This window comes from Mya arenaria, chromosome 13 (assembly GCF_026914265.1).
Source record: "Mya arenaria isolate MELC-2E11 chromosome 13, ASM2691426v1".
Classification (NCBI taxonomy): domain Eukaryota; kingdom Metazoa; phylum Mollusca; class Bivalvia; order Myida; family Myidae; genus Mya; species Mya arenaria.
Window position 1 is genome coordinate 53,731,595 of NC_069134.1, and position 23,818 is coordinate 53,755,412.

The window sequence follows — 23,818 nt, forward strand, 5'->3', positions numbered from 1 at the left end:
TAAGTTGGTTCAGATCTGTAAATATTATGTGAACACAGATTTGTTTGTATAAAGTATAAATCATATATTATATCTTTCGATAAACTCATCTGCCGGTCGTTTAAACATACTTTATGTATATGTATATGGGATCAAAACTGAGCTAATGCTTTATTATTTACGTTTTTGCACTTCGTCATAATAATGTGAATCACATCATTCAGGTAACTTCCTGGTCTCTGTAAATAAACCGAGTGATGTGTCGCCGATGTTTTCTTCAACAAATCTTATAGTTTCTGTTTAAAAATGTGTCTCAATGTTTCAGTCATTCATAAACGTGTTTTTATTAAACGTGCATTGTATATGTCAAGTTAAAACCATTATTTAACTTCAAGCCGGAGCCTAGACAATCTGATAGGCCCAATTTTGCATATTATTCTGTCTTGCTTTTACTAGCAAGCTTCTAGAGGGTTTTTAAACACTGGCAGAACATTCGAAAAATGTAAATGAATCAGATAAAACTCAAAATATAAAGAAAAAAGTATCAAAACGTGTATACGTGTCTTTGATCAGAAGAACACTAATATTATAGATTCCTAATTCAAACATATTTCAACAAATGATATAGATATTGGCGTACAAAATACACAGTTGTGCGGCAAAAAATGACAGGAAATGTTTTCATTAAAAATGATTATGTTCCTAATTAAAGTTTTGTGACAGGGAAATGCAAATATTGATTACATAATCATTATCCTTCGAATGATCATCGAACACGTTTTAACAATGGTTATATTGTTGTAACGTAACTAATGATATGTTTTGCAAAATAATATCATGTTTAATTCAGGTCAAAGAATGTCAAGCTGTAGGTTGAAAGTCGCTTTTTATTTGTACAGTGTACAAACTGTTGACTACCATCCTCTGGTATCTTGTGGTGCTATGTATCGTGTCAAGAACTATTTGGATTCTAGTTTTCGCTATTCCGGCCAAAGGTGTTGTGTATTTTCTCCTCCGCCCATTTGTGAGTGCGTACGTTCATACTGGTATCGAAAAGTCCCAAAAGGGTATTTCGTTCTTATAAATGATAAATGATAATGAGACAGTGTCGGAGAACAGTGGAGAACTACTATAGGCCTCCTGCTAAGAGTCTGTAAATAACGGTGATGGTGTTTATATTACTTCTCCTATACCTAATACGAACATCGTCAAGTTCATTGTTTGTTGTGTTAAACGAGCATACAATAAACGCAGTGTATTACTGTTTCGATGACCCTGAAAGGCGATAACAACTAATTAAAGCTATTTTAAAGGTTTTCATCATCTAAACAATTAAATATGGCTTTGCCTTGCCTGTCGACTAAAGTGCTTAGACGACCAAACTTAGATTCTAACTTTCATTCAACTGGACACTTGAAGTGATACAATATGAACATTTTGACAAGACATAAGCTGATGAAAAGAAAATCACTGATAAAGAACTTTCGTTTTTTTAATATACAGCACATTTATTGAAAACAATTAATAAAAGAGATTTCTAAGCTGCGGGAAAGCCCCTTATTTTTACCAATAGCATAACCGCTCGTCAGTAAATATTTTAACGACAAGTTTGCTTAACGGTGCGCTGATTGTTTGTCGTCTGCTTTATAAGAGCGTCAGTTTCACTTATTTCAAAATTATATACAGACGAATAAAGAATGGTTTAAAATATAAGCTAGTTTCAGTTATGTTTTTATATTCAATATACATGTACTCTGAAACAAGTAAATTTGTGTTAAATCAGAAACATATATTAAAATTTTCATATTACAGTTTCAATGTTTAAACCATTTAGGAAGGTTATTTGATTAAACGTGCATTGTCAATACGAATCTAAGATCATTTTCAAAATAACTTATATATAAGGTTTCTTTCATGCTTTACGATGAAATATGGGGTTTTAACAGTGAAATAACAACAGTGAAAATATCAATTTGATATTTTCACTGCAAAATAAGGAGTGAAAATATCAATTTTCAGAACTACTTTTAAAATCTTTTGTTGTTACATGTACTTGCCTTGGTCAAAACAGAACACTGGACTTCAGTAAATTATGTAAGAAGGTTAAAAAAATAAAGAAATATTTTATAAATTTAAATAAATATATAATTGGAAATTAACAACTTACCGTTTATTACCGGTTATCCCTTTTATCAAACATTTTACTGATCTTTGAAGCTGAATGTTCGAACATTTGCTTTCATTCCAAACAAATTACAGACAAAAACAACTGTTCGAACATAAATAAAATTTTATAGCATCGATCAAATGTATTTTGAACTGTTAACCGTTGTAGTACGTAAAATGGGCTTCCTGGAGAATTCACACAACAATTTATCGGATAGATCCGATATTTTTTACCCCACCCACATCTCAAAATGTGTCAACAAACTAGCGTGGCATTTACTCTTCTGGAAAACAAACATTTTAAAGCGAAAAAGACTGGTCTCTGACAGTAAGATGACTGTATATTAACTTACTATAAAAACACGCGTATATGCAGTCTTAAAACTAAGAAGAATGGTTAAAATCCAATGAGTATCCACATTTGTTTTGCTAACACATTTGACCTTCCAAATTTTCATCCTATAAATAGCGGCGTAGTAATTTGGTTAAAATAAAAAGTGTTTTCATTATTTTTTGGAACATTTGTGCACTAATATTACTTCATGTTTTACTGTTCATAAAGCTTTGCAATAAAAAACGAGCGAATATTAAGCTATAAGAATGAATAGCAGAGAACTATTTCTCAGCAAACCGAAAGTAAAAAAGTTGACAGCTATAATTATGCATGAGGGGCGCCCTACGGGTAGCGGCGTAAAGCCCACCCTTTTCAAAAAAGGGGGTAATTCAGAAATAAATAAAAAACAAATAAAACTCCGAAAATAAGCATAAAAGAAACAGAAAATTTGTTTATTTCAGTGTAAGATCGTATTTAATTTCACTCGTGATCATAAAAAACTACATTTTCACTCGTGGCTTCGCCACTCGTGAAAATATGTTTTTCTATGACACTCGTGAAATAAAATACGATCTTACACTGAAATAAACAAATATCCTCTATATCTTTGGAAATTCATTATTTAAAATAACACTTCATACGTTAATTGAAGGCAGTATTAATTGAAAGAAAGTAAATATCTACTGAACTGTTCTTGCATTTATTACATTTGGTTATGTTGCGTTAATGTTTTCCTTTATCTTGCTTTTAAATATAAAACTATTGAAATTGTATGAATAAATATGATCTATACACAAGATAGACTTAATGATTAAAACCATTTCTAGTGTTTCTGTCATAGGACATCGGTTATTTATAATGAGATATTGACAATACTTCTTATTTTAAAGTATCAAACTCAACCAATGTTAATACACGTTTTTTGCATTTCGATCTCAAGCAAGTTACTTTCTAGTCCCAGCAAATCAACGGAATCTTGTTTGTTTGAAATTATCTTAAATAAAAACATGTTCTATTTGAATTCTGAGTCATATAAATGTGTTTCAATGTCTGCATACATATTGTGGCCCGCACAATTAATGGATACAAATTTGACATATTTTTATTTTATTTTTGATAAGCATTTGCCACAGGATTAAACGATATATTATATACTCAAATGGAACAGGAGAGAGGATATTTGCCATAACAATATCAAATTGAATGGACAATATTATTACAAGGAAGTTTTATTTTAATGAATAACAAAAATGAGATATATGGTACTCATCGCCTAAAATAAGGCATTAGGATTAAATAACGCATATGGTAGTTCACGTAATGAACGGAGATATCAAACATAGACAAATGGAAGAATGGTATACCAACGTAAACGTTCACTTAATTGAAATATATTGACATAGGAATAAAATAGTAAAACATATAAGTAACAATATTTTGAGCAGCAAGGGAAAAATGCAAGTGATGCATGCTCATATGATGCACGTGAACATGACACATACAGGACACAAACAGACGGTCACATAACTCCAGAAGGGATAACACATGGTCACATGGCGCACGGGAACTTGGTAAGCGGTCACATGACACCTGGAGGTATAAAACATGGACACATGGCGCACATGAACATGGTTAGCAGTCACATGACACCTGGAGGTAGTAAGCATGGACGCACGGCGCACATGAACATGGTTAGCAGTCACATGACACCTGGAGGTAGTAAGCATGGACGCACGGCGCACGGGAACATGGTAAGCAGTCACATGACACCTGCAGGTATAAAGCATGGACAAATGGCGCAAGGGAATATGGTAAGCGGTCACATGACACCTGGAGGTATAAAACATGGGCACATGGCGCACGGGAAAATGGTAAGCGGTCATATGACACCTGCAGGGATAAAACATAAACACATGGCGCACGGCAACATGGTAAGCGGTCACATGACCGGTCGAGAGGGTTAGAACATGGAAACATGGCGCTAGGGAATATGGAAAGCGGTCACATGGTTCCTAAAGGTATAAAACATGGACACATGGCGCACGGAAACATGGTAAGCGGCCACATGACTCCGGGAGGTATAAAGCATGGAGACATGGCGCACGGGAACATGACACCTGGAGGTATAAAACATGGGCACATGGCGCACGGGAAAATGGTAAGCGGTCACATGACACCTGCAGGGATAAAACATAAACACATTGCGCACGGCAACATGGTAAGCGATCACTTGACCGGTCGAGAGGGATAGAACATGGAAACATGGCGCTAGGGAATATGGAAAGCGGTCACATGGTTCCTCGAGGTATAAAACGTGGACACATGGCACACGGAAACATGGTAAGCGGTCACATGACTCCGGAAGGTATAAAGCATGGAAACATGGCGCACGGGAACATGGTAAGCGGTCACATGGATCCTCGAGGTATAAAGCATGGACACATGGCGCACGGAAACATGGTAAGCGGTCACATGACTCCGGGATGGATATAACATGGAAAGATGGCGCTAGGGAATATGGAAAGCGGTCACATGATACAAGGGAACATGGTAAGCGGTCACATGACTCAGGGAGGGATAAAACATGGAAACATGGCGCTAGGGGATATGGAAAGCGGTCACATGGATCCTCGAGGGATAAAACATGGACACATGAAGCACAGGATCATGGTAAGCGGTCACAAAACTCCTGGAGGGATAAAACATGGACACATGACGCATAGGAACTTTGTAAGTGGTTACTGGGCTCTTAGAGGGATAAAATATGGACACATGGCGCACGGGAACATGGTAAGCAGTCACATGGCTCCTGGAAGGATACAATATTGACAATTGGCACATTTGAAGATTTGCCCTTGGGAATATGTTGCACAAAACTTCCATGAAATCAACTATTATATTCTAAGAATAATTTTGAGACGAACGGAATATATTTTGAGAACGAAATGCATATACATTGTTTTGGCGTTGAGACACGTAATTAAGAAGATCGCACGCGTTTATACGGTTCTGAATAACAGTAGTCACAAATTGAAAAGTCGAATATTTTCCCATAAGCACTCTGCTTAAAACATCGTACATTGTTTTTATTTTAATATTTTATCTATTAAACCTCTCTGTATCAGAATGAAAGTCAATGTTTTACCTAGACTAATTATATATGAAATAAGCGATGTTTATCAACTAAGTTAACAATATATTGAAATTATTGCATTTAATATTTACAGGTTTTTAGCACTTCATACCAGAGCGATTTCATCTTAAAAGATGTGAAGAGTTCCACTGTTGGTGGTAAGTTTGATTTTATGATACTAAATCTTATGTAAGTAAGTCAATTTAGTGACGTGTAAACACCTAAATAAAAAGTCATGTAATTTGGTAATATGAAAAATAAAACTCATTGATTTATGTTTAAACATAAAATAGTATATTTCGAGGTGAGTATTGTTTTTCTCTACTCATGGAACATTTCATATTTAATGAAGTATTCCTAAACGCATACGTTTTCGTGTAAAATAATATAATTAAAAGTGCAAAATATGATTACTTTAACATGACCTGGGCTTAAACCACATACTACAAATGTTCGATATGAAACAAATGTTGTCCAAGTACTGGTGTTGATGCTGTTATTAAATTTCCTCCGAAGTTCGAAAGTAACTGCAAGCCGAAGCCGGAGCTGATAAGGACCGACTTTGCACAGTATTTAGTATTGTTGTTATATAAGGAATCTTCATTGTCTTGTTGTGTTGTCTTTTAGAGGGATTTAAACACTGGTTGTGCATTCGACAGAACAAGATCAGATCACTCTCAAGTTAAAGATAAGTAAGTATGGAAACGTGTATGTAGATCCCATCAGAAGTACAATGGTTCAGTACCAGCCTTTTTTATTATAATTTCAAGAAATTTCATAGATACTGTCGAACTAAACATAATATGGACATAAATACAGGAAAAGTTTGCTTTAAACGTGAGGCTATTCCAAATAACAGTTTTGTCATAGGAGATTGCAGAGAATCATTACATTCTTTAGCTGTGTGCCTTTCAAATTTGCAGATGAAGGCATTTTCCTTCCACTTCAGTTTTCGTATAACTGCTGCCCTACACAATATGTTATCGATGACCGTTGGCTACCTTCTGATGCTATGTGTAATGACAGTGAACATGTGGATGCTGGTTTATGCCATAGTTGGCGCTGGAATAGACTACTTACTTCCACGCCCAGCTGTAAGCGCCTGCTATACAACGAGTAGGACCAAGAACTATTGCAATGAAATAGGGAAACATGAGGAAATGAGTTTTGTAAAACATTGAAAGGACACATATGATCCACATTGACAACGATAACCTTGTCCTGAAGTGTTTTAACAAATGTCAGTATTAAAGACTTGCAAACGAGAGCAGTGGAAAATATTGAAATTTGTCCTCTGCTATCAAGTTACATAAACATGGTCAGTTTGGTTAAAGATATATTTGTTGTTATTTTGTTACACATGATATGTATGATTTGTACGTACATTTAAACATCGTTAATCTGAAATCCTCGGGACCAAGATAATAAAATGAAATAACGCTATTTTGGAGTTACAATTTTGACAAAATCACAGCGTTTACGAATTATTGATAACGTAAAATAGTAAGTCGTGAAGATAACAATGTCGGTTACGAGCTACCAACATGTTGCATGTTGTTTAAATAATAGTTAGTGTAGAGGTTTGTCGAATTATTTTTTAAGAAAGGACAAATAATTTGTTATTATAATTCCTTGATACTTTTTTATTAACATTTCACTTTTAATTTTTGTATTACCAACATAAAATTGCTATTTGATTTCCTCGTGTTTTTTTTTTTCAAACTTATTCCTTAATGTCGTTCTTAAACAAGCGCTTATTGTGGCTTCACTATCACCTCAAGCCGATGCCCGAGTGTGAAAGACTATGAGAGTATTGTGTTTGAAATAAGGATTGATATATAGGTTTGACGTACAAAATCGGGACCGTAATTTTTGTTCGAAGAAGCGATTAATTCGAAATAACGATAATTGCGGGTAAACGGTGTTCGGAATAGTGGTGTTTAAATGTAATATTTTTTTAATGCTATAACATTTTTGGGTAAAAAAGTTTACCCATGTGTGTCATACGCACTTTCAATTCAAACACAAAGTAAGCTGCATATGCCGCTTTAATTAACAATAGCATTTGATAAACATGTTGACAAATATTAACAGACAGACAGACAAACAGACAATTTATTTTGACTTGTACAATGTACATCGTCAACAACACATAATGATATAACATATAATGTCAACGTGTATGTAAAGTAACAGATAATGCAATCAAATGAGTATATATATACAAATATATATGTACAGAAGTATTCAATACTTCTAAGTAATTAAATTAAATAAACTAATATATATATATCAATCAGAGGATGAACATTAAATAGAATTATGTTCTAACATTAATCAAAGCGGATCTTTCTTTGAGAGCATTTTTAACAAACAGACATAAGTTAATCAGTTCAGCTCAAGTGTTAGATTTCAACAGCTGCATATATTTAAATACAGAAGGTCTTATAAAGTAACAGTTGTTGATATATTTCTTTCTTAAATTGCTAAAGGATTTACAAACACAAATAAAATGATATTCATCTTCGATGTCATTAGAGTTACAACACAAACAATATCTTTGGTTGCGTACAAAGTTATTTCTATTGTATCTACAAGTTTGAATATGGAGTGGGTGCACGGAGAGCCGTAGTCTACAAAAGAAAAAAAACGTAAGCTCTTTGGTAAAATATCTAAATAAGGTTCATATTCCAGACAGGTTTTAAAATGTCTTTACACATCTAACATCGTGCTATTATCTATAGTACTATACCAATCTTGTTTAAAAGTATCGATAATTCTACATTTGAATTTTTTTATGAATGATTTAACATCAATATTGTAAATATCATCAAACACATAACTAAAACCATAATCATTTAATATTTTTTTAACATTATACACCCAATTACGGCAACCTTTATCACTATCACTCTTAGCCTGTTTGTATACAGATTTTATGATAATATTATCACTGTTAGCAACCCTAAACCAATAAGACATTATACGCACATATCTATGAATATATAATGGATATCTACCCAACTCTCCGTAAACAGTGGCATTGCAAGTGTTTGTTTTAACGTTCAATAATCTTTTACAAAATTTCAAATGAATTCTTTCTAATTCCTTTGATTTAGTATACTCCCAATCCTCTGCCGAATAATTTAAAATAGAACCAACAAATGCGTCAAATAACTGACACATAATTTTGGGTTTTAAGTCATAATCTTGACATCTACAAAATAATACGTTCATTGCCTTAAGTGCTTTGCCATTTAAATGTTCTTGGTTCAGGTTAAAATTTCCAGTATAATTAAAAACAACACCCAAATAAATAAAATCATCAACAACTTGTATATCATGGCCATTGTAAGTCCATCTTTCATTGGGAAATAATCCGTCTCTTTTACGAAAAACCATGATTTTCGTCTTATCAATATTCACCTTTAATCCCCAGGTATTACAGTAATTTGACAAATTGTCCAAATGGGTTTGAATTTCTTCAGGAGATTTCCCTACAATGGCCATATCATCAGCAAATAATAGCATAATTATGACAATATCATCTATTTGTAATCCTGAATTAATATCATTTTGTAAATACAATTCAATATCTTCCACAAATAAAGAAAATAACAAAGGGGACATAACTTCACCCTGACGCAACCCGACAGCATAGCTAAAGTATTCAGAATATGATGACAACGATTTTACACAAGATTTAACCTTCATATACATATCATGCACTATTCTAAGTATTTTTCCCTGTATTTCACATTTATACATTTTCAGCCATAGGGCATTTCTATAAATAGTATCAAAACATTTCATCATATCAACATATATAACATAAAGCCTTTTGTTTTCAAACAAATAATTTTGAATAAGAGATAACAATATAAATATAGCATCAGTGGTACAGCGCCCTTTTCTGAATCCGAATTGGGCATCCGAAATAATATCATGTTGTTCACAAAACTTTTTAACACGCTTATTTATAACAGTGGTAAATAATTTCGATAAACAACTAACTAAAGTAATTCCCCTATAATTATTTACATCAGAATATGATCCCTTTTTATGTAAGGGAATTATAATCCCTTCAGTCCATTGTTCGGGAAAATAACCCGAATTTAATATATTGTTAAACAAATCACATAGATGTGATGCTAAAATGTCTATAGTTTCAATAAAATATTCATTCAACATATTATCAGTACCATAGGCTTTACAACGTTTTAATGACTTAGTAGCATTTATTATTTCTTGTACAGATATTGCCTCGTCAAGTTCTGGAAAACTATTATTTGGTGCATTAAAATCATAATTAATATTAAAATCCTCTGCGTCATGATTAAGGCTGCCAAAGGCAGAGGTACTGAGATTTGCGAAATATTCTCGAAAATTATCGAATGGAATTTTATTTGAATTGTTTGTAGTTTTAGACTTAAAATATTTCCAGAATTCTCTAGGCTTACTCTTTCTCAAATTTTCAATATCTTCCATTCTCTTTCTATAATCAATATTCTTTCTCTTACGAACTATATTCTTGTACTGTTTTTTCGCATTACATAATAACAATCTATTTGCATCTGACCTATCAGTATTAAAAATTCTAAGAGCATCTAAATACAAATCACGTGCTACAGTACAATCATGATCTAACCAATTCTTATTGTTATGGGTATAATTCTCAAAATATACATGATCTGAATAAAAACGTTCTTTTGAAAACAATGGTTCAGCTACACTCTGAATAGTGTTTGTGAAGGAATGTAACATATTGTTAACTGCGTCTCTGTTTGAGCAATCAACATTATGAAACATATTATTGAAAACAGGTAAATTAGAAATAATCCTGGAGCGAAATTGCCCCCGAAAAGAGACATCCCATTTAAATTTAAGCTCCGAGTACTTTGTAGTATTAGGTTCAATAGTATTGCATAGCAATGAAATATGTAACGGAGCGTGGTTACTCCATTCATTGAAAGATTTAATAGTAAATTCTTTAATCTGTAAGAAATTACGCTCGCTTGACAATAAATAATCAATCATAGAACAACCGTTATGTGACAAAAACGTATACTGATCAGTGTTACCAATACGACCATTAACAATACGAATACTTGACCCTTTACATATATCTAATAATTTTATCCCATGGCTATTACTTGATTTGTCGATAGAGGCCCTATCGGGGATACAGTCAATGTCATAATCAGGGCTGTCAATATTACAATTATATTTATCATGTATTACATAGTCCTTTTTTATTACTCGTTCTACTATTTAAATCACCACATACATATACACTTCCAAGACTGTCATATAAAGACAAATCATGTTCTAAAATGTCAAACAAATCAACATTAACAGTGTTATATATAGGTGAATCTTCGCCCCAAATATATGCACCACATAAATATATATCCTCAACTGTGTTAAAAAAATGGTGGTCAAATTTAAGCCATATAATTGTGTCAAAGTGGTTTCTAATGATTTCAATTCCCTCGCTTAAACAATCTTTATAATACAAAACAATACACCCACTATTTCTTTTAGCGTTCCTATGCTGAAATTTACGATAAAAATTATGCGATTTATACCCCTTTAATTCAATATTGCTAGAAGAATCACACCATGATTCATACAAAAAACAAATGTCATATTTATCTAAGATATTTACAAAGTCACTGCTCTCCTTTTTGTCCCTAGTGAGACCATGGACGTTCCACATATACTTGTTAGTTTGTCGAGTAACTATTCGTTTTTTTATTTTATTGAAGCTGGTATTGTTGTTTAAATTATCTGTCAAGTAAAATGTATATGTATACGGTTTAGTCTTTCATCTTATGTAGATTACTAAGAGCGAAGTCTGTGACTGTATGTTTCGATCAAGCTAGCCACCAAGTAGAAGTACCTCAATTACACAACGAAACAGTCAAAACTCGTTTCGTTTTTCTAGAAATATTCGAGATAACGAACATTCGATTTACCGTTAATACAAACAAATATACATTAACCGGAACAATCGAAACATTTAATCATTATAATACTGATTGAATCATTGGTAAGCATCAGGAACATGTCTATAAAACCTAAACACTATTTTAAGCGTATGTGCGCTGGCAGCCATTAGTCTTTATAATTATATTGAGGTGATGATTTCCTTTTAAACCGAATAACTTATTAATTTTGTAGCAACGTTAGAATAGCAACACAAACTACGATGAGATAGGAAGTATATAATATATGTATAAATATTTATCAGGGTCGGTATCAATAAAATAGCATGGACCGTTTCTTAACTGAAGTCGATTTCTTTGTTAAATTTGAAAACAAAAATCGCAAGTGTTATTAAACATAAAAAGTACTTATTGTCAAGAAATTCAATGGCAATAAAGTATTTTAGAAATATAATTTCATATATCATGCTACCAGTGATACTAGAATAAGGTAAGTGACTTATGATTATAACTTAATGTGCTTTTTACGGACTCCTATTAATAGCAAACTTATTATTTGAATTATTCATAAACAAGTAGCCCTACATGTAATAAACAAAGAAACAAATGACGCAATTGCGTGTTTAATAGTTACACAAAATATAGTATATCAAACAACATATACCAAATATGTATTGTTCTAGCAACATATAATTGTAAATGTATTATAGTGGCATGATAATAGTTTGTTACCAATGTTCATTATTACCTTTGAATGCGCATTCTACATACCGTGTTTAACATATTTAAAGGTAAATGATTAACGGTAACTACTTTCCAATATGAAAATGATCTGCTTTTAACATGCAAGTCCCGTCCTTCGATATTGCATAAATATAGTAGCCTGCAACATTAATGTATTGAATTTGGTCATTTGTTTTTAATGATAAGCTCTTTGCTACAGGATTACGCGATAAAAGTTACACAGAAACACAACCGAAAAAAAGGCATTTGCTTTTTTCTGTATCACGCGAAAATGAACATTTAATTATAAATGTTACAACAGAGGAGTTTGTCTATACTGAATTGCAAAAAAAGTCCATACTGGGAAGAAAACTCAGACGTGTACTAAATGCATAAATGAAAGCCATCTGAACCATAACATTATTCCTGAACGGAACTCTTTTCTTCAGGTTTTAGTACAAAGCATACACATGTGTTTTTTAACATCTTGAAACAATAACAACGACATATTCATAACAAATACTAACTGATACTTCACTTGCAAGTTCTTCACAAAAAATCGCATTTAAAGCTAATCAATTATACAATTAACTATACACACTACATTAATGAAATATTCCTGCGACATGTCAACAAATATATAAGCTTATCAGTCCCACTACAATACTCTCCATAGATGCATTCGAGATGCAATGAAGGAATTAAGCGTTTATAATAAATGTAAATCAATTGTACAGCATTACACATTTGTATTGTACACTTTAAGAAAATTGTTCATTTCTGCCTTGTTCCGATCGCAGCTCGCGACAAATAACATTTTCTTCAAAGGACAAAACCAAGCAAAGTCTGGACGTTGTATCCCTTCTTTAAACCCAAGCAGTTGTTTGATCTGGCCATCGAGCAGGCTCAGGCTCATTATATTGTTACTTCTGTCTCCACAAATAACAAGTGTGTTACCGACGGCCGCAATGCCTCTTGGTCCCCTCAATACAGGGTCATGGAACTTCTGAATAATGTTAAGGTCCATGTCAAGTTTTGTGATTGTGTTCGTTCAACAATCGGACACGTAGATGAACGCAGCTTCATCCTCACACAGCAGTACTAGGTAGAATGGACATTTCATTCTATTCTGACCGCTGTCCATTTTCCGGATTATATTTCCTTTCATATCCAATATTTTAATATTTCCATGATTGTTCGATACTATTAAGCTATCATCATGGTAAGCGACACCATGACAATTACCATCGACTTTGATACAGTCACTAAGAGCGAGCTTTTCTCGAGCCACCAAAAATTGAATTCCTTTATCTTGAATTGTAGCAGCCACCCTGTTTCCTGGAATAAAGCACATGCCCCAAGGCCTGTCTGGTACATTGACCTGAGACGTTATGGACGTAGTATGTAGGTCAACAAGCTTCAATGTGTTGTTGTTCGAGTCAGCTAGAAGAATCCTGTTCCCAGGCAAGATAAGTATACTGGTGAGCCAGCTGTCATTCTTGTCAGTTGGAGACTTGACTGGGATGGACGCAGCTGGGGTAAAGTGAAGTTTAGTCAAGTCAACAAAGGCCGAAGAATGCGGTACTGGAATGTATTACAGATGATGAGTTTAGTGGTATTCACCTCCTTTTTTATATTAAACGCTCATGTTTTACAACACAATTACAGAATTAAAAAATATGCTTCTAAACGTAACATATGTTTTAAACAGTGTGTTACATAATAAACAGTTATTTCTTAAATGTATGTAAAATGAATCGTATACAAGAATAGGCAGAAAACAAAACCCCAAAAAAACCATAAAATTTTGTATTAGTTTAAACAAAGAAACTTATGTAAAATAATTAACTAGTCGGTGGTACTTTTGTTTGAACAATATATATTTCTATACATATAAAAACGTACAAAACGTAAACATAATTACAGGTAATGAATTATTGAAATATTACAATGTGGCATTATATCTGATATATGTTGCGATTGTGTGATTTTGTGATAATGTTTTAACATTAAAACGTTCAGGCGTTTTTAAAAAGAAAAAGACCCATGTTGCAGGAAATATATAAATTCGTTGATTTTTAGACTTCTTGGCAAGTCCTGTTAGGTTTACATTATATTTGTAAATGGCGCTAGGAATACATTCATATAAAGTATCATGAGTGTTACAGACTTGCAGAAATTGTATGAGTGTGAGAATTCTTACATGTAGTTTCCTCAGTTGCCATTGTTTTATCCTCTTGAGCCGTGGGTACCAGAAGGCCACGATCTACGACAGCAGTGATTTTAAAATATAGTTAAGATCAATGAGAACAACGTTTTCTGTAAAAATAATATAAACTGTTCATACAAATGCAGTTTGCAGTATGCATTAACTGTTCAACATTTTTGTATGATGTTTTTCATAAACATGTTAAGGAATGTCTATCGTCATTGTGTATGTATGCTAAAATTGTGCAGTTTGTGCAAAAAATGCTGCCTCATATTTAAAATAAATCACGAGGGAAATACCTGACGAAATCGTTTCCGGAGAAACAATACTCTCGACGGTGCCAAGGCCAGTGCTTGATGTAAGCAGTTTCTCAGTGAATGTGTCTTTTCTGAACTCGTAATGGTGAATTTTATTCTCTTTTATCAGGTCAGCAAGCGCATTTTTCATACTTTCTAATTGCTTTTTAGCTCTCTTGGCTTCTATGAACAACTGGGTATTGTTCTTTTGTGCTTCAATGTGTGCAGCTACTTCTTGTAACTTAGACTTAAGACCCTCACTTTTAAGTCTCAAAGAGTCCAGCAGTGTTTCATCCATATTTTTCATTTGGTCTATGATCTTAAGAAGTAAACTTTCTTGTTCTTCGAAGTACTTGTTTACTTCTTCTCGATATATTCTTATTCTAGCAAACTCATTTTCACCTGTCTTTAATACTAGCTTAATATTTTTCTCGACGTCATATGAATAATCAGTAATTTCTTGTAATATTTTTGGGATTGTTTTCGTTATGTCATCATACTCCGGGCCTTCTTTAAAAGACTTGGCTACATCGGATATAACACCAACATGGCACGAACGGTGTTCAGTTGCTAAACAGTGTCCACAATTCAGCGTCTGATGGTCGGAGCAAAAATATTTGATGAACTCTTTTGGATGGATATCACAAGGCTCTGTGCAATCATCTTCGTCTTCCTGATCACTCACTGAAGTAGGCATTTTTGATTTGTCAAGAAGTGCATGACCTTTAGTAATTTTGAGTTTTCTGTGTGCATTGACACACGTAGTGCAGAGGAACTCCTTACATACGTTACAGTATGCTTCTGCTGGGAGGGTGTCCCCATCCTGTGAGCAGGGCTGACAGAAGGTTCTGTCCACTGAAGATGCTTTTCTCTGTAGCTTTTTCCCCGGAACCTCCATTATCTGGTTTAGTAAGTAATAATATAGCATCTTAACACTTTATTTGATGTAATGAGTTTATGATACTTGTGCACGAAATCTGTTTAACATATCACGAATAAATGAATAATAAATAGCTACCAAGATGCCAAATTTAAATAAAACTCCAACATAAACGGCAGTTTAACATATCAAGAACACCAGACTATAAGAAAGCATCAGTATTTGGTCGGTAGGTTAATTTAGATGCTGGCAAGAAACATTTTATTTTTATCTGTGAGCATTTGATATATTTTAACATTGTTCAAATTTTATTTAATAGGCGGAATGGCAATATTAGTGTTTGAAAAACGTTTTATATTAATTACGTAGTAACAACAGGATTTGATCTACATATTGTGAGATTATTTTTTTAAGTACAATTTGAAATATATAGCGTCTGTCCAACAATGACTCTGTAATCATATAATGCGAAACTATATACCCAAAATCATATATACAATCACGAAAACCGTAAAAACTGCCATATTTATTCAGTTCTTAATATGTAGTAATTTCTACTAGACAATAAATGTAAACCCAATAGTTGATATGTTTTACACAAAGCTCAGCACGTTTACAAATGTAAATAAAGAACGCTTATCTATTTATTGTGAATGGGGATAACGTATCTATTGTATAGCCTTAAACTTTAATAATCGTTTGCAGAGTAAATCTTTGTACAGAGCATAAGAGTACAGTCGATAAATGAGATAGGGTACAAAATTGTCCCATAAAATAACCAATTGTAACTAATATAACCGTATAACTCTAATCATATGTCGACCTGAAAACTCGATTTTTGATGAAAATTTTCGATGTAACCGATGTAACCAGTTGTAACCAATGTAACCGCGTAACCCGCTATTTCAGATAGTATAAAAACACTTTTCAAACTTTTCAAACACTTTGCTGTAACTCATTGTAACTAATGTAACCGTATAACTCTAATCATATGTCGACCTGAAAACTCGATTTTTGATGAAAATTTTCGATGTAACCGATGCAACCAGTTGTAACCAATGTAACCGCGTAACCGCTATTTCAGATAGAAAAAAAACACTTTTTCAAACTTTTCAAAACCTTTGCTGTAACTCATTGTAGCTAATGTAACTGCATAACTCTAATCATATGTCGACCTGAAAATCGATTTTTGATGAAATTTTTCGATTTAACCGATGTAACCAGTTGTAACCGCGTAACCCGCTATTTCAGATAGAAAAAAACAACACTTTTTCAACTTTTTCAAACACTTAAACGCTGTAACTCATTGTAACTAATGTAACTGCATAACGCTGATCATATGTCGACCTGAAAACTCGATTTTTGATGTTGAACTTTAAACATTTTCGATGTAACCGATGTAACCAGTTGTAACCGCGTAACCCGCTATTTCAGATAGATAAAACACTTTTTCAAACTTTTCAATTTTTTTTGCTGTAACTCATTGTAACTAATGTAACTGCATAACTCTAATCATATGTCGACCTGAAAATCGATTTTTGATGAAAATTTTCGATGTAACCAGTTGTAACCAGTATAACCGCGTAACCCGCTATTTGAGATAGAAAAAAAACAACACTTTTTCAAACTTTTCACAAACTTTGCTGTAACTCATTGTATCTTATGTAACCGCATAACTCTGATAATATGTCAACCTGAAAACTCAATTTTTGATGCTGAACTTTGAAAATTTTCGATGTAACCGATGTAACCAGTTGTAACCAATGTAACCGTGTAACCCAATATTTGAGATAGAAAAAAACACTTTTTCAAACTTTTCAAAAACTTTGCTGTAACTCATTGTAACTAATGTAACTGCACAACTCTGATCATATGTCGACCTGAAAACTCGATTTTTTGTGGTTGAACTTTGACTTTGTTTTCATTGTATATAATATGTTCTATTTATTTGCCTGTAACCCATGTAACTATAACGTGAGAAGGGTTACAAAATTCGAAGCTCTAATTTTATGGGCCGATTTTTGGCGCTAATTGAAATCCCTGTGTGATGATTAACAAAACATGTATGCACTTCAAGTATGACATAATATAATCAATCATCCGGTTGGAAGAATGATCACTAAACGTTGTCAAATGCTTTACTGTTTAGTAAACGATCTTGAGGGCATTATACATTTAAACGAGAAAGATAATATAACTGTTCAGTATAATAAGATTACAACTGCTATACAAAATGGAAGGGTTTTCATGGATTCGGTCTACATTGTCTATAGTTTCCATTTTATTGAATTATTGTCCTCACATGTATTGTATTATAGTGTACATAAATAAACTATAAAAATAGTCCATATGTTGATGTACATGTCCAAACCACATATTACCGTTATCAACATCTTCATCAAGACAAGCGTAAACAATACTAAACATACATGTCCAAATGAACATTTCAATTTTACCAAATGATATTTTACTTTGTGACATAGTTAAATAGAGACAGAAACAACATTTCATGGATTCACGGGTAGCGGTTATTTGACCAAATATGTCTTCACAGAATGTGTGAAAGGTATGATCGCAGTAACTAGTACTAAAGGACGAATAAAAAAAGAAATATTTCGAAGAAGAATTTCGATAATTATTGATCAAACCCAGTGTTTAGTTATATCAAATACTCCTTTAGAAAAGATACATTGATAGGATTGGATACTGAACTAAGTTATAAGGAACAAACACATATTTAAAAGCTAATTTAATTTGCCGAAAAGAAAATCATTATTTATTGAAGTGTAATGTTAAGCTATGCATGCATACACGAAATTCAATGAATATTTCCCTGACCATTCAGTGCTTAACCCGAGATCACGAGGTTTCATCAGTACAAGGCGTTGTAAGGGCAGAAGAGAAGAACTAAACAGGCAGAAGACAAATACTTACCATTATAAAGGTAACCGCGATAAGACGACAGGATATTGAACTGAAGACGAATATCAAATTAATTTCAATCTTTTTGCTAAACGTATTATTAACAATTTATTAATATGCATAAATGATTTAGCATCACAAATTATGTTTTACGACACTGGTTGTCATTTGAAAAATCCATTTACAAATAAAAGGATTATATTCCATCAACGATCAATAGCCCGATCTTATGATATCCAATGGATTATTTTGACATCCTCTGACAAGCAATCTATAACAATTTACCAGAAGGAGTCCAAACGATATGATATTTTATTACGTGAAATAGTATACAAAGTTCAAAGCATATATACATACAATGAATGAAGAAAGTCCCATTATTTTGTTTTGAGAAATTAACATGGATTATATAGCATCCTATATTTTTCAGCGTGTACAGTATATTGATTTGAAAAGTCTTAGTCGCAATGCGTCATATTAATTATTTATTTAATTAAAGTTATGCTACGCTGAAATACGCATTTTAAACCAAAGCAGTGATACCATGGTATCATGTTAAATGTTTGTTATGAAAACTAACCTGATTCTGTCTTGAACGCGTATCCAGCAATGTCCATAGTAAAGTTACCCAACATATACATGTGCAAACCAGTTATCAGTATTATCACTATATATGTAAAGACGTTATCTGTTGAACTTATTGTTGGACGATATATTAATACAATAAGTAAACAGTTTGACTATAAATAATCACATTCCTAAGATTGTTTCTATAAAATGGATTTATTATTTTATTTCACATTTAAAACAATACATAGAATTACCTTTAGGTAGCATTTGGATTATTTAACAATTTTTAATTGTATGTTAATTATGATTTTGTATTTGGTCTCGTTTCTTTAATTCGTATACTTGGACACGTCCCAAAAATTAAAGTATCCTGATTGTACCGATTACCGGTGTATTATGAAACTTTCCAATGGAATTTTGGCCAGGTTATATTCAAGGTTCTTAAAATTTTACTTATATTTAAGAAAAATCATTTTGCTATCAGTAACAGTAAGTTTTGTATACCAGGGAACACCATTATTGATTTCTAGATGCCTTTGTTTACCGACCGTGGCCGCCATCTTGGATTTTTCACTTATCTTTTACCAGAGGAACAATGGGAAATTATGCAACTGCATCAGACTTTCATTCCAATAAAATAATTTTATGGTCAGCAATGTTGGCAGGTCTGGGTATATAAATGTAGTATACCTTGCAACAATAAAGTGTACATTCAACCAAATATTCCCCTATTTTTTTATCAAATATAGGAATACAGTGCCATTCATGAGAATGTCGATAGGATAGTCGAATAAAAAAGTTAAAAAGTTAACATAACAAGAATTTTGCTAATATTTATTCCCATTTTTTCCAAAACGATGTTATTTTACCCCACCACCAATCTCTTAAAAGTGGAAAACTCACTGTAATTCAATATTTGTGTCTTTATTCAACATTGAAAAGTCAGAAGTTTAGTCAAGTAGCATTGTTGCCAAAAAGCACATACACTGTGGTGACATAATTGACAAGATCGATGCTGACTGTCAAAATATATTTTGTGAATTATTCAAAATTTGTTTATTAATTGTAACTTATATGAATAGAAAAAGTTCAAATATATGTTTCAGATAAAAGTGTTTTTTTTACCCTTAGATACTACATAATTATTGAAAGTTTTACATTGACATAGATACCAAGAGATATTGTAAACAAATGATACCGGAAGTGCTCTTCATGAACTAGATATTCGGAATACACCGGTAATAGGTAACCACCGGTAATTTGTACGTTGGGGATAATAAAAATGTCCAGGAGGGGGGAGGGTGTTCACAGAAAGGCCCCGCGGGACGGCCATGCATAACTTGTGTGGTCTTTATCCACCCACACAAGCTAACGTCCACCCCAGGACCTCATGGTCGTATGAAAGGATCACTACAAGTAATAAGGATAACGAATCCTATCATGCAATATTCGAACATATAATGGCACAAAAAAGTAGTATGGTTTTCTTATTTTCTTTACAATTTAAAGTAAAAAAGACTAAGAACCATTTTATCTCTTTAAATATTTGTTATATATGTTGACAACATTTGAAATCATAAGTATATTCTAAAATGATTTTTTTCTCTTTTCATTAATTTTTTCCACTGTATCTGTTAATGTTTATTAAAGTCATTGTTAAACATACAAGTTTTTTGCTTTCATAAAATCTACTCAAAGCGTACGTAGCGATCAACACCCAGATGAGTACGACCTTAATTATATACAAGGGAACGTACAATTTATGGCTCCATACTCAATAATACATCGGCCAGAAACATTTATGGTTGTTGAATTTCACACAAAGAGTACAAATCAAACATACATGTTCAATAAATTCCCAATAAGACATAACTACAATTCTGTTGATTTTAGTATATTTAAGCACCCAGGCATGCAACCCACACACACAATGTAGGTCAACCTCCCAAGCGTGATGTCTGGTATTGGATGTTCTAAGCAGAGTATAGAAGTTATAAAAGTATTATTTAAAAATGGATTAATATCATGTGAAATTTTATATAATATACTGTACACATTTACTGTACTGTTCATTTTTGCACTGTCATTAATAGCCGGCGACAAATTGTCTGTTTATTTGCGGACATTATCATGCAAATTCCGGTCTTTTATCCCCTCCTTTTCCCCAAGTAGATGTTGGATATGTTCATTGAGTAGGCACGGGCTCATGATGATGTTCCTTGTGTCATTACATACTTACACTAGGTTGCCAGTTGTCGTTACACCTTTCATTCCATTCAAGACAAGATACTCTAAATCTCTAAATTACACAATAAATCCCCATCATCATAACGACAAGACTCAAAGGGACTAATCGTACCTTCATCGTAAAGACCTACAAACATAAAACAATTTCTAATAGCGAAACATTCATAAGTTAATTTAACATCAAAAGAAAGCTATACTATAAAAACAAATATCGTTAAATCTTTTGTACTTTAGCCTCTCCCTTAAGTTTACATTTTATTCATAAGACAGGCTAGAAATACATGTAAGTCTTATAAATAAAGAGTGTTATTAGTGTTTAACTGTGTGAAGTGCATGATCGGTTGGTGCTGTTATCATTAAAATTATATTCAAAAGTTGAACATCGAGACATATTCAATACAATCATTGGAAAACAACTACAGTTCATGTCATTGTATTTTACAAAATGTAGCTAATTATTAAACATTGTTTTAAGATATTCTTGTTTTCAGAAACCTTCAAATGACCCTACTTTATCTGTTCAGAAATGTTTATTGTTATCAATTTGAAAGAAATACCTATCAATTGGTTTGGTTGAGAAACAATTCATTCGACAGCGCCAAGGCCAGTGGTGGATATCAGTAGTCTTTCGGTGACTGTGTCCTTCCTGAACTCGTATTGGTGAATTGTATTTTTTTGACAAGAGCAGCAAGGGTATTCCGCAGTCCTTCTAATTGTTGTTTGACTCTCTTGGCTTCTATGAACGACTGGATCGAGTTGTTTTCTTGTGTTTCAAGATGGGCATTTATTTCTTGTAACTTTCCTTGTACTACTTGATATTTTGGTTTAAGGGAAACCAGCAGTGTTTCATCCATATTTTTCATTTGTTCTGTGGAGTTTAGAAGTGCCTTTTCTCTTTTTCTAAGTAAATGTTTACCTCATCTCGATATTGCCTTAATTTGGAAACCTCCCTTTCACCCATCTCTGCTACTAGCCTTATATTGTTCTGTACATTATATGCATAATCATTAATCGCTTGGAATACCTCAACAATGGTTTTTATATTGTCGCCATACCCCTGACCATCTTTGAAAGCCTCGGATATGTCGGCGATAACATCAACAATACATGATCGATGATTCTGCACTACACAATGCCCACAGTTCAGAGACCGGTGATTGCGGCAAAAGTATTTGATTAGCTCTTTAGGGTGGACGTCACAAGGTTCAGTGCATTCATCGTCATATTCAGGCATATCCAATGACGTAGGCATTTCGGACTTGTTAAGAAGCGCATGTGTTTTTGTAATATTTAATTTCCTGTGTGCATTAATACATGTAGAGCAGAGGACCTCCTTGCATACGGTACAGAAGGCCTCTGCTGGAACGGTTTCGCCGTCCTGGATGCAGTGTTGACAGTAGGTCCTGTCCCCGTTTGAACGTCCTGGTTGTAGTTTCTTTCCAGACACCTCCATTATCTGCGATTCAATTATTATAACAGCTTGTAAAGACTTTTCAAACACATATCTATACTGAACAATATCAGTTAAATAAATATATTTAGACCAGGTTAAACACTGCTAGGGAAGTGATGTATTAAGAACACTTTGTTTAAAATACATATCTAAAGTATCGACCAACATACAATTAGAAAAGACAGTCTTACCTTTTCCGCTCTTTTAAAAATCTATTTGCACGACTTGCCATGGAAGAGGAAGTAAATAACCACACACAGTATTTATAAAGGGAGAAAATAAGTAATCTACACGTAGGTCAAGGTTGATAAGCATTACTTTTGAGTGTTCTCCCTTTGAATAATATTATTGTCATCTTTGTCTACTACAAGTTTAAGTTGATCTCTATCCCGGGTCCCGTTATTCATATAGTTTACATTTGTTTTATGTTTTAAAGTTTATATTGTTCTGAGTCTGATGCGAAAGCGACTTTATACTTTCGCTTTGCAAACATTCATTGTTTTAATTTCTTTTGAATTGTTTAGCTCTTTATGTTGTTTTTTTAATTCAAACTTAAACGCACCTGTATTATTACCAACGTAATAAATAGCAAAATATAAACCAAAATCTCAAATTAACGTACTTAACTTGAAATTCTAGTTAAGCTTAACGTAATGTTTTGCATTTAATAATTAGTTACCTCAGTGGAGTAGTGATAAAAATGTCATCTAAACGTTTCCTTTCATCAATATGAAATATTTTTAAGAATGATATACGTAAGTTGAACATTTGTAAAGAACAGATCAAACTTCGGCCAAAAATGAAACGAATATGGAAATATGTTTACGGTCTTGAACAAAACTGATAGGGGTTGTTGAAGTGTGAATGATTTACTTGAGCATTGTATTTTGGTTGTTGTGCAAAAAAAATGATGATTAGGTGTTTGGGCGTTTGACTTACTTTTCAAGTTCATTTGAAT

At 33.0% G+C, this 23,818-nt stretch overlaps 1 protein-coding gene across 1 annotated transcript; it reads right to left on the bottom strand.

Moving 5' to 3' along the window:
- Window positions 1–14,726: 14,726 nt before the first annotated feature.
- LOC128215374 (transcription intermediary factor 1-beta-like) lies at window positions 14,727–22,860 on the bottom strand. The gene is made up of 2 exons (XM_052922062.1): window positions 22,324–22,860; window positions 14,727–15,689 (listed from the first exon to the last, which is right to left on the bottom strand). The coding sequence occupies exons 1-2, from the start codon at window positions 22,858–22,860 to the stop codon at window positions 14,727–14,729; spliced, it is 1,500 nt and encodes a 499-aa protein (XP_052778022.1).
- Between the last annotated feature and the right edge of the window lie 958 nt (window positions 22,861–23,818).

Coding starts and splice junctions, on each gene's coding strand:
- LOC128215374 (XM_052922062.1), bottom strand. CDS start 22,860: ATGGAGGTGTCTGGAAAGAAACTACAACCAGGACGTTCAAACGGGGAC. Junction 15,690..22,323: donor TAAGGCAATATCGAGATGAG/GTAAACATTTAC, acceptor TTACTAAACCAG/ATAATGGAGGTTCCGGGGAA.